This window comes from Peromyscus eremicus, chromosome 20 (assembly GCF_949786415.1).
Source record: "Peromyscus eremicus chromosome 20, PerEre_H2_v1, whole genome shotgun sequence".
In the NCBI taxonomy this organism is placed as follows: Eukaryota; Metazoa; Chordata; class Mammalia; order Rodentia; family Cricetidae; genus Peromyscus; species Peromyscus eremicus.
Window position 1 is genome coordinate 20,948,796 of NC_081436.1, and position 12,946 is coordinate 20,961,741.

General features: G+C 47.3%; 1 protein-coding gene across 1 annotated transcript in view; it reads right to left on the reverse strand.

Annotated features, from left to right (window-relative positions):
* Positions 1-12,946, reverse strand: part of Srebf2 (sterol regulatory element binding transcription factor 2) — a 59,495-nt gene that overhangs the window by 4,579 nt on the left and 41,970 nt on the right. The window contains exons 11-16 of the mRNA XM_059247976.1: positions 12,529-12,698; positions 6,346-6,514; positions 4,595-4,712; positions 3,658-3,767; positions 1,790-1,922; positions 165-333 (exon numbers count right to left, since the gene is read on the reverse strand). Of these exons, the coding sequence (XP_059103959.1) occupies positions 165-333; positions 1,790-1,922; positions 3,658-3,767; positions 4,595-4,712; positions 6,346-6,514; positions 12,529-12,698 (869 nt within the window). The remainder of the gene's footprint in view (positions 1-164; positions 334-1,789; positions 1,923-3,657; positions 3,768-4,594; positions 4,713-6,345; positions 6,515-12,528; positions 12,699-12,946) is intronic.

Consider the following 12,946-nt stretch of genomic DNA (forward strand, 5'->3'; position numbering starts at 1 on the left):
AAGGTATGCCTGCCCCAGTAGGCTCCATTCTGGGGAAGGGAACTACTATTCTGGTTTCTGTGTCTCTTAGACAATCCAACAGGCTAGGTAAACTTGGGGTGGGAGCATTCACACAGACCAGACCCCAGTGCTGTCTGTCTTGAGGGGCTAAGGTCCCCACTCACATGGTTAAGTGAAGGATCAGAAGTAGCTCCACTGACATTGAGACTGCTCCATAGGTGACCACTGGCCCTCTCACAATGACAGAAGGAATTCTGTTGGCCATCTCCTTTCCCAGAGAGTGAGGCATGCATGGCTTTACAGGCATAGAAGACGGCCTTCACCAAGGGACTCCTAGAGCAGTGACCGGGAAGAGAAAGCAGGGAAGAGCATATTAGCTTGGTTACAAACAGGTGGATAAGCCTCAGATTGGGCTCGTCACACCCTCTATCACTGCAGTATCTGCTGTCACTATAATTGATGTCATAGTGGTATCCTGTAGCCAGCTTCAGTTAGGAAACACTGGTTTTGAGCCAAGTCAAGCCTTTACCTGTTCGGTATTCCTTTACTTGGTGCTAGAGGTGACCAGAGACCCAGATTTGGTGTTAAAGTCTCTGGACTGGGGAGAGAATGAGAAGTAATGGTGTTGGGTTGGCAAGGGTTCCCACTCATCCGTTCTCAGGAGCAGAGGAGCCGAGAACACTGGTAGGAGGGATGCCTATGAGGCATCGTTGATGTCTGCTGTGGCTCTGCGGCTCAGTGGCCAAGTGACTTTAGATAACATACCTGTTGAGCCTCAGCGTCTCTAGGTGAGTCAAGGCAGACACACTCAGGTGGGAGAGCTATGCAGGGTGGGTACAGGGCTGGGTATTTATTGGATGGAGACTTAAAAATAGGGCCACTTAAACAAAACTGGGACAGCTCAAATTGCTCACTCCCACTCTCTGCAGCCCTTCTGTGCTCTGGGTAGAATTCTATTTGGCAAGAAATGTGTTTTGGCTTTCAAGACAGGACCCCAGGTGGACCTTTTGCCTTATAGCATTTTATAATTTTACCACAAACACCCAGATTTAACCAAAAACAGCCAGGGTATCAGCAGGTAGGGTTGTTTATCATTAACCAACCATTAGACACCTCCAAGGTTAAGACACAGTATCAAAAAGAATGTCAAAGTCTCTGGTTATGCTTCATGCTATAGGTACTTTAGTAATAAGAAAAAGGCTGAGGGCTGGAGAGATGGCTCAGCATGTAAGGGTGCTTGCCACCAAGCCTGATGGCCTTTTGGTCCCCGAACCCATAAGGTGGAGGGGAAGAACACATTTCTGTAAGCTGTCCTCTGACTTCCCTATGTGCATGACAAGCACACATTTGAGTAGATGTACATGCACACACGCAGAGCAGTCAGGGCTGACGGGAGTGGAAACTGTAAGAAACGGGAAATCGAGTCCACACAAGCTGCAGGACTTCGCTGCAGTGGCCACAACTACATCCCACTGCTGCTTCTGAATTTGCCAGGGGCGATGCTCTTTTCATCTGTATCACATGGCATCACGGAAGCAGAAGGGAAGAGGCGGCCTAAGCATCAGGGATAGCTGCTAAGGTGCCCGAAGAGCCACGCAGAACACACACAGAGGGAGGGCTGTGCCGACCTAGATCATGTCTCTGTGGCTCCTTTGCCCCTCCTCCAGCTCCCATCTGTTGTACAGTTCTGACCCCAGATCAACATGGCTATGTGGACCTGTTCCCTTCTGCTACCTCACATAAGATTCCCTTGGAGAGGAGTAGATGAACAGTTGAGGAGCTTACGCACTCAGTCACTTCCAGGGCCTTGGGGACCCGTTCTACTTCAGTAAAATGAGAGCGCACAGCTGCATCATCTCCCTGGAGCCAGCTGATGGCCATAGTGACTGCGGATGTCCACCACCTACAGATGATATCCGGACCTGGATGGGAACAGCCGCAGGAAGCACCCATTAGTACCCACTGGAACCAAGTCTGAGGAACTCTGTGGCCTTAATGGCATGTGTCATCTTTATGTTGTGGTGATGGGTAAAGGGTCTTTGGGGTTATCTGCCTACATGATCTGACAACATGTATCAAGAACCTTAACATGTTCATGCCTATTAACCTATTAATCCCATATTTGATACATTAGGAAACCAGTTTGAAAAGAAGTTTAACAAAAATGTTCTTTTTAAGGTTAGATTTTTGTTTATTTTCGGAGACAGGGTTTTTCTTTGTAGCCCTGGCTATCCTGGGACTCATTATGTAGACCAGAGTAGCCTCAAACTCAGAGATATGTCTGCCTCTGCCTCTGAAGTATTAGGATTTAAAGGCACGTGCTGTCATGCCTGGCCTGTTTTGGGTCTTTTTTGAGACACGATCTCAGTATGTGGCTGACTTTGAATTTGTGGCAATCCTCCTGCTTCAGTGTCTCAAGTGCTGGGGTTACAGATGTGAGCCACCATGCTCATGTTTTGATTGTTTTTAAACACTTACTCTCTTTTTAAATTATGTGCATGTGGGTGTGTGCATTTGAGTGCAGGTGCCCAGAGGGTCCAGAGGCTGGCACTGCATCTCCTGGGAGCTGAAGTTACAGGTAGGTGTGAGCTGCCTAGTATTGGTGAGGAGAACCAAACTCGGGTCCTCTGGAGAGCAGCGAGGGCTGAGCCACCGCTCCATTCCCAACCAGCTTGTTATTCTTCTCTTCTGTTCTGTCTGAGACAAGGCCTCTGAACATAGCTTTGGCTGTCTTGAAACTCACTCTGTAGACCAGGGTGGCCTCAAAAATCACAGAGCTCTGCCCGCCTCTGCCTCCTGAGTGCTGGGATTAAATGCATGCGCCGGCACCCCTGGCTCAGCTTGTTCTTAGGTGTAAATGTAAGGTAAGGCTCTAACAGGCACAGGGACAGGTCTCTTCAAAGAGATGTAGCAGCACACTCATTTTATGCTTTCATTGTTACAGTTTTCCTTCTCTGAGCCTCAGGTTTCTCAACTGTCAAACTCTGTTACCAGAGATTTCACAAAACCAGTGAGAGACAGCCAGTGACAGAGAAGGAGGAAGAACACTATCTTCTAAACACTGACGTCAGTGGAGACCACGCTACCACAGTTGATTTTCTAGGCTCCTTCTCTCCCTAGGAAGAGCGGGCAAGGGTAGCTTGGCAACCCATACCCCAAGGTGCTTTAGAAGCTGAGAAGTGGCAGCTGATGTGCTGTCGTTCTGATGGCAGTTTAGAGGGAGAAGCAAATACAATCTCAGCTCTGTAGTCAGCAGAGGAGACTACACCTGAGGCAGTGGTGAGCTGGGTGGTACAGAGGCATAGATGGAGCCTTGCCGGCTGGGAGTGTTAGCACCCGGCTCCAAGGGCCTTCTGGGCTTAGGGTGGAAACCCACCAGCTCCAGGTACTCAGACTCTGGTGCCATCCTGTGCATCTGGAAAGGGTCCTGATATGGACTACCTAGCCAGGGCCTCAGTGGGGTACTCCACCACTCACTGCTCCATTATTTTCTGCTCAAAGAATCCTGCCCAGGCCCTCTGTGGGCTGGGCAGCCTGGAGGACACAGATACGAACCCTTTGAGACATGCTCCTAACTCATTCTGGATCCACACTGGAGGGGTAGTGGGCTGGACAGAGTAAATTCTCTGGACTGTGGAGCCACCCACAGATACTCACCAAGGGCTGACTTGAGCACAGAACTGCTAGAGAATGGTGGGGTCACAAATCCCACAGAGTCCACAAAAGAATGAAGTAATTTCAAATACTCTAGGGCGCTGGAAAATTCACTAAAAAGAAAAGAAAGGGTCCCATGTGTATAACATACAGAAAGAACATACTAATGTATTGTCTTACACACTCACGTACATACTTACATCTCTAAGCTTGGCTGCTTAGAGATCCAGTACTAAGACTGAACAGCCCTTTGTGGTTCCTTTCCCCCACAATCCCAAGCTCACCAAGTTCTGCCCACGCATACCATATACATGCTTGATAGGCCAAGCTTTGTCAGGCATCTCTAGGAGAGCACTGATATTCCTCCCTCTACTAGGAAGTCTATCCTGAGGGCAGGATCTGTCTCTTCTTCCCTCAGTAGACAACCTTGACCCCTCTTCCCCAGACTAGATTCTAATGCCACAGTTTTCCAGACATTTGCTACTGCCTAGGTGGAACTGCCTCTCCCTCGTTCCTCAGGAGCACTCTGTTCAGGACCAGGACTTATGTGAGTGAGCTGACACTTCTCAGTTCATCGGGTCTTAATCTGTGAAGGAAAGCTCATGTTGGGTAACTATGTAAGAACTTAAAAACAGCACACTCACTGCAGAGCTGGGTTTCCAAGCACTCTGGGCCTGATGGGGCTGCCCGGTGAGCTCTCTATACCTCACTCCTGTCTCTCTCAACAGTTCACTGCTCTCTGTCCCCAAAAGCAAAGCGAATTCATCCAATTTCTAACCTGCTCTGACAACCGCCCCAGTTGGTGAAGGGATGTAAAAGGTGAAAAAAAGGACAGACACCGTGGGGTCTAAATCAGAGCTCTGCTTTTGAGAAATAACCCCAAATTCCATTTCCTGGCTGACTGGTCTAGGAGTGCTGCCCGAGGGGACTGGGACTTTACCAGCTCTCATCTTCCTGGTCGCCTGCCTTCTTCTTGGCCTGAGGTTTCACCAAGGACTCCACAGCTCTTTCCAGTAGGTTTTTGCAGAAAGCCTGGTGGACTTGGGCAATGGGGTCAGCTGAAGAGGAAGAAGGGTTAAATGGGTCTTACTCGTGAGCACCTTTGGACTTGGGGGTGTACTCAGCAAGAGAATACATGTTTACATCTGTGAAGTCTTTGTACAGTAAGGGAAAAAACCAAAACCAAAACCAAAAACCCAAATAAACCAGAGACCTTTTTATGGTGAAAAAGGCATGGAAAGAGCCTTAGAAACAGCTGTGCCTGTAACAGGGATCAAATCTTTCTCAACCAAACCCAGAATTACCCTTCAGGGGCTGGTGAGATGGCTCAGTTGGCAAAGGAATACACCACCAAGGGTGATGACCTGAGTTCAACCCTGTAACCCACACAGCAGGAGAGAATTGGCTCCTACAAACTGTCCTTTGACCTCGTGCATGCTATGGCATGTGCCCCTACTAAACACACACACAAAATAAATAGATGTCTAAAAGGAAGAAAGAAGGAAGGAACAGAATTACCCTGTAAAACTGCCTCAAGGTAGTGCAAGCCTTTGTGTGGTTCTGAACTGGCCCCCTAGGGTGTGTGTGTCCATGCAGGTGCATCTCTATACCCTACCCCAGTACAGAGAGGCTGGAAAGGACAGCAGTGGGCACTGCAGCACTCTTGACTATAAAGAACCCGATTTCTCTCTAGCGTAGAACCCGTGGTCAGCCGTGCTGTGACTAAGCTGACTGGATAAGGGCCTGCAAAGCTTGTAATGGCTGACAAGGCCCTTCACTGGCGGGCCTGTACAGCATCACCAGCCCTTTCCATTCTGGCCCTGATACAGCTGAGAGAAAGAGGGATGTTTCTGGACACTTTCTCTGTGACAAAACAGCCTGGGGAGTGCAGGTCTCTGGGGTCTACCCTGTGACGAGGCTGTCAAAAGACTTGAGGTTACTTTTCCTTTCATTCTTTTATTCTTCAATTTTTGGTGTCAAACATCATCCTTATACTTCACAACAGTTATTAAAAAAGCAAGATTCCCCTCCCCCCCCCCAAAAAAAAACCCGTTTGATATCCATTCTGTACTCAGGGGGTATGATTCCTTGTCTCAGACTCTCCACTCAGCAGAGAAGCCATAGAAGAACTACTCAAGTGTTCCCTGTATGAGTCTACCCTGCCAGCCTCTGCACGCTAGGACTGGGCCAGTCAACTCCAATCACTATCAAATGCCAGGGACAGAAAGCCTGCCTGGCCTTCTGATGCCTGGAGCCCTGTCCCTGTCACCATTCTGAGCACTGATGAGTGCCTGCCGCCTATTGTTCCCTAACTGCTCCATACATGTCTGTCTGCTTTCCCAATGGGACCAGAAGGCCCAGAGGCCAGGGAACAGCAAGCCCCGCACCTTTTATATCTCCTGAGTGTCCAGAACAGGGGCTAAGAATACAGCTGGTGCTTAATCACAACTTACCACGGGTATAAGGCCCTGTGATGTAGTGACCACAGGCAATGACTGCCCCCTACACAGCAGAGCTGTGAACTGAGCTAAGTTACAGACAGGCTCTGACTGGGCTTGACCTCAAGAAAGTTACTTCATCTTTATGAGACCCAATCGTTAAAAAAGATACTAAGGTGGAGACACCCGGGTCTCCTGTCTCCCTTGTACCTAGCCTGTCACCAGCTCTGAGCAGTAGAGACAGCACCCTCACCTGGGTTCCTCTGGGCACAGTACAGGCTCTCCTTGGCTGCTGACTTGACTGACCAGCTTCGCTCCATGAAAAACTTCTGGCCCAAGGGGTGGCAGAGCCAGCGCAGGGAGTCAGGGACAGTGCTGTGCTCTGGGCCACACAGACTCTGGGCACGATTAAGGAAGTAGCTCTGTAAAAGAAAAGGACCAGGAGTGATGCCAAGGTAGCAGAAAGCTGGTTGTAGCTATTGCCTAGTCATCAGGAAGAACCTAACTGCTGGGGAAAGGTGGATCAACAGAGGACAGGCCCTGCATGAACCCCTAGAAGTGATCCCACCACAGAAACTAGAGAAAGTAGCAAAGTTGCTATGATCTGGGGAAGCTGGCATTAGGAGCAGGGCCAGGGCACACGATGCACTTTCCTTCTCCACCCTGTCCTGCTAAGCCTGTCTAGGCCTTCCAGAGTCTACTTCTCTTTCACCTGCTAGTAGACAACAGGTATTCACTTAGGAAGGGCCTCAGAAGTCCCTAACTTTATCTGTGACACCGAGGGTGCCTCGCCAAGCAGCCCCCTCAATCCTGGGATGTCTCAAGTAATGTAAACTGCACAATCTCTGGAGTATTTTTAGGCAAACTGTCTTGTTTGACTAATTTTTTCAGCTCTTACCTGAGTGTGACGAGTTTGTGCACACCCAGAGGCAGCTTTAGGTACCACACCAGGCAGCAGGAGGCTTGCCCAGGACCATGGTACATTTGTGTGTCCATGTGTGACCCTGAAAGGAAGCCTCTTCAGGAAGTCTCATGCCTTCCTTGCATGAGCCCCAACCTGAGAGGAAAGACCAGAAATGGACTTCTCTTCCCCTAGGCAAACCTAAAATGGTACTGAGTGTAAACGACATAAACGTTTTCCTATGTATATGTGCACCACGTGTGTGCCCTTGAGACCAGAAGAGGTGCTCTAGCTCCTGAAACTGGCTCTAGGTGGTTGTGAGGCACCGGGTGTGGGTGCTGGGAACCAGACTTGGTCCTCTGCAAGAACAGCAAGTACTCTTACCCTTGAGCTGTCTCTCCAGCCTTTTAAAATTAACATACAAAGGATTAGGTTTCTTTTTGGCATTTTCAAACAAAATGTGTTGATTCTCAGCCTTTAATCCCAGCACAGCGGGAAGCAGAGGCAGGCAGATCTCTGTGAGGCCAGCCTGGTCTACAGAGAGAGTTCCAGGACAGCCAGGGCTGTTATACAGAGAAACCCTGTCTCGAAAAACAAAACAAAACAAAACAAGTGTTGCTTCTCCTCCATTTTCCCTCTCCCACCCCCACACCCGTACACTTCCGGTGGCCTTTCTGTCTCCACTTGTTTTAGTGCTTTCATGCTTTCCTCTCCACCGCTTCCACAGTCTCTTTTCTAGTTTCATGCCCTGCCCCCACCCCAACTAGGATATGACCAAGAATGTGGGATTTACCTTTCTGAGGCTGTATTACTTTGCTTGATATAATAATTTTTGCTCAATATAAAAATTTGTAGAAAAATGGATGGATCTATCCATTTTCCTACAAATTTCATGATGTAGTTTTCCTTCATAGACAGCTAAATAATTCCACCACACAAACACAGACACAGACAGACAGACAGACAGACACACACACACACACACACACACACACACACACACACACACACACACACACATTTTCATTACCCTACCAGTATCTATTGATAGAAATCTAGGCTAGTTCCATAAGAAAGGGATGTTGAATCAAGTGTGGTGTTACATGCCTTTCTTAAATCCCAATACCTGGGAGGCAGAGGCAGGTGGATCTCTGTAAGATTTGAGACCAGCCTGGTCTACAGAGTGAGTTCTAGGACATAGTGACCTTGTCTCAAAAACAGATGTTGAAAGCATCTTCCTGGAATTCAAACCACCAGTGCCCTAGCCGGAACAACATCTAGGGCCCCAGCGTAAAACACACACAAGGACAATGCTGTTGGTTGTTTTTGGAAATCCTTCCCCACCCCCCACCCCACCCCAGCCTCTAGTTCTATTATAATCTCTACTCTAAAACTCATGATTTCAATCTATAAAACTACTCAATCTGAATAGGGAGCTGAGCAGAGGTGGAGGGGGAAGAAGCATACATGGAGCTTAGGGCATCCATCGCAGGGGCTGCTGGTCTGGGAACTTCCCCCTTCTAGCTTAGGCACAATGAGGGCATCTATCTCATGGTCTGGTAGTCTGATGGTTCTGACCTTTAATAGACTTTAAGCAGCAATCAGTTAATGTAACAGCTTCAGAAAACTTGAATGCCAGAGTCAGAAATAGCACAGCCAAAGCACATCCACTCAAGGATGCAATGGGGAGACTCTGCAGGGGAACATGGTGTGGACAGCTGCCTGGCTGAACTGCTCTACCAATACTTACTGGCATTTTCATGGCAGCTTATGGGACCAGGAGAGCATTTCACTTAAATCAAAGGGACAGTGACCCAGTGTCTTAGTCACTGTCCAGCACTGACAACACGGTATTGTGAAAGCAAACAGAGTAGAATTCCATGACCTGCTATGACCTTCAACTATAACTACAACTGTGGACAACAGAGGCTGTGTGTGTGTGCCTGTGCGTGTGAGATTACACACACATGATGCCTCTTACATCCCAGAACCTTCTAAACACTGAGCAACTCTCTCCAGGCCATAGGGTTAATCAGCAAGGTAAGGTGGTTGTCCCAAGGGACAACAGAGAAGCACAGAGTCTGTCAGGTCAGATGGCAAGAAAAGTCTACAGAAGCCATCAGGAAACTATTAAGTTAAAATAAAATTTTAAGCTGAATTAAAAAGAAAAACAAACAAACAAACATTGAAATCATGCTGTAGACATTAAGAAATTTTTTTTTTTTAACAGAATCTCACTTTGTAGCTGTAGCTGGACTTGAACTCACAGAGATTCATCTGCCCCTGACTCCTGAGTTCTGGGATTAAAGGCATGTACCATCATGCCTGGCCTGACATTAAGAATTTTTAAAGATTTTGTGTTCTGCACGTGAGTGTAGTACCCATAGAGTCCAGAAGAGGGTGTTGGAGTTCCCCGAGCTGGAGTGACAGGCAGTTCTGAACTGCCTGAATTTTTAAGAAGCATAAGCTAATAAGAAATCTCCATGGGAGGTTGCGGGGAGACCTGAGTTTAGTAGTTTGAACTAATAAGAAACAGAAATCCTGGATAAACAGTACAACTTGGCTTCTATAAGGAAAAATAATTTTTATTGTTCTTTTAATTTTCTTGGCTTTATAAGCCCAATTATACTGTTCCTAATTAAAAAAAAATACTTTCCCTCTAAATTTTATAGACACCAGACCACTCCTGAGCTGCAGCATAGAGGCCTCTCTCCTGTAATTCATCTGCTAATTGCCTGACATGAGAAGCTAGGCAGGAGCCCCAGCATTGCTCAGATCTTGAGAGCTATCTAGCACTCCTGGACCAGGCCCAACTCCAGTCCCCACCATTACCATTCACAAATTGTGTGCCAAGTACCTTAAGTGCCACATTGAGTTCTCAGGGAGCCAAGTGATATCTGAAGTTTTTGATTAAAATACGAACATTCAACATCATGTGGACACTATGTAAAATACTAGATCAAGGTGCTTGGCATTGGAAAAGCCAAGCTATACTACCTTCTTTTAAATGACACCACATGTTTTGTAAAGATGAGTTTTAGGAAGCTATTGGTTTTGTTTGTTTTGTCTTGTTTTAAACAGCAATTAGCATGTGAAAATCAGCATGGAACAGGGAATGGGGAATGCAATGTGCCTAATCTAATTCTAAGGTGTGGTGGTACATGTCTGTAATAGTCATACTTAAAAAGTGGAGGCAAGCCGAGTGTGGTAGCTCATACCTTTATCCCAGCACTCAGGAGGCAGAGGCAGTCAGATTTCTGTGAGTTCCAGGACAGCCAGGGGGTAGGTAGAGACCCTGTGTCAAAAGGAAAAGAGAAGCCGAGGCAAGGGACTGGAGAGAGGATTCAGTAGTTAAGAGCACCAGATGTTCTTTCAAATAACCCACATGGTGGCTCACAAGCATGGACATAGTGCACAGATACATGCAGACAAAACACCCAGACACATAAAATAAAAATAAATCTTAAAAGTTTGTCTCAAAAATCTAAAACAATAAAGACATCATCTCTTCTTTCAATTGACCTATTATTTTTTTTCCCCACAAAGCTGTGAAGACATAAATACTTTTTAGGATACTGGAACTCCTAACAACTGAACAAACAAAACCAAACTGCCAGTACTGACTGACCAACTCGAAGGTGTTTCTTTCAGTACTATAAAAACATCCGTTAGACAGTGCCACACACAGAGAGTTTGGGAGCTTCTGGTCTAAACTATTTTCAGGGGTGAGCCCTCTGTTTGCTCCCAATACCCGGCTCATTTGCTAAATAAATCGAACTCTCCAAAATCAAAGTGTCTATTGTCTGCATCTCTTAATTCAGCTGCTCCACAAGGGAGTGAACAGAAAGAGCTGGTCATGCTGGCCTCCCATCACTCTCCTCCCCCACCTTATTGACTATGCAAATTGGGCCACATTGTCGAGGTTTCAGGTGTTTATACCCTTTGCTCCAGAAGCACTGTCACTAGAGATTTAGTATGAGGAAGCTCACAGAGGTGGGTGACAATATAAAAACATCTCCTGTCTGTAGCAGGCTGTAACAGCAAGTACAGGAGGTGCTCCAAACATCCCTCAGCAGTGCCAGATAAGGTTGGCTAAGTTGCCCAGACTAGCCTTGGACTTCTAGGCACAAGTGATCCTCCTGCTTCAACCTCCCAAGCAGATGGGTCAACAAGGTGTGGCCCAGCCCCCGCTTTTAGAGACAGTTAGAATGGAGCTGTTTTTTCTGATCCTCAGCTGCCACGTGTGCTTAACTCCAACAGGCCGAGTCCTTTATCAAAGTAGCTGTATGTCAGCAATAGCACTGAAGCTAAGTGGGGCTTCAGGGTGACAAGATGATCCCGTGTCAGCTCTATCCACATGTTTTTCTGTTTCCTGAACCCTCTGGGGTCTCCCGACACATCTTATGCTTCTATGTCCCCTCTGGGAGTGCCTGGTCCAGAACAGGAGTTAGGCAGAATTTGCTGAAGAAATCAACCAATGGCTATTTCATTTATGGTCATAAAGACAGAGTGGAGAGTTTTCTTGAGTTCTCTGTCCCGTAGACTGCAATGAGCCACTTGAGGCAATGGATCAGTGTTACCACACAGCATGTTCTTGGTCTGTTCTCAGCATATCACCTCCATTAGCAACTGGCAACAAGCTGAGATAAGATAACTCGATTTTCAACATATCTAATGTGTGGGGCACTGAGTACAATGTGCCTATCTCTGCTAGAGTAAGAGAAAGCCTGAGGTCAGCAGATGCTGTGAACTAGCTGATAACAAGAACTGGGAACCAGCCAGCTGTGAAGAACCAATGCTGGCACCTTGCCAAACGAGTAGGACGTGCCTCCTAACTTCAGTTCCCACCTTGCATCTGACCTGAGCTCTTTGCAGAGAGCTCTTGGCTTTTATTTCTGGATCTATAGTACTGAGACCAATACAAGGTACCCCCAAAACAGCTTTTGGGTGAATTAAAGAGATCAGAAATGTAACAAGATTCTAAGAGTGAAGTCAGACATGAATCCCACATACAGCTGTCCACGTCTACAAACTGACACTTTTACTTCCATGCACCAGAATGTCCCCAATAAGGCTTTACGCCTGAGAACCCCAGCTAGGGGGACATCTTGTTCTATTCTCTTCACTGCTCTACGTATTTGTGGAGAGCAAGGGAAAACCAACCCCTAAGTGGTGGGGCACATGTTGCCTTGTAGCTCCAGGCTGGGAAGGTGCTCAGTGGAAACACTACAGTTTGAATGAAATACTGCCCACAGGCTCTCTGAATACTTGGTCCCCAGCCGGTGGCATTGTTTTAGAAATTGTGGAACTTTTGGACATGGGGCCTACTTAGCAGATCAGAGATATAGAGGATTTAAAAGTATAGATACTTGGAGGGTTGTAGGCTGGCCTTGCTTCTGGTTTATCTCTGATTCTTCCTCCCTGCCATGATGGACCATACCCTTTCCAAAATAAGTCCTTTTTTCTTTAAGCTGTCCCAGTACTTTACCACAGTGATGGGGAAAGTAACTAATACAGGAATCGAAGGGTACTCACAGCCAAGAAGCCCAGTTTGCCTCCACACTGGGTCTTGAGTCCCATGGCAGCTGTCAGGTGGATCTCAATAAGTGTGCTTGGTGGGATTTTCTCCTCAGCACACTCGGCGAGGTTCACAGCACACAGAGCCATGTGTACATCTGAGCAGGCAGACCCTGCAGGAAGCTTCCCTAGGGCAGGCAGAAACAGACACTAATGCTGACAGAGTCTCCGAACTAAACATCTCTGTCCCCAGAACAATCATTAACAATGCTCGGCTTTCAACGTAAACTGTCACCTACAGGCTCGGACGTTTCAACACTTAGTCCCCACTTAGTGGTGATGTTTGGGAAGGCTGAGGAACCTTTATGAGGCGGAGGCTATTGCAGTGGGTCTTTGAGGGCTAAAGCACACCTCCAGATCTGGTCTGACTCAGCTT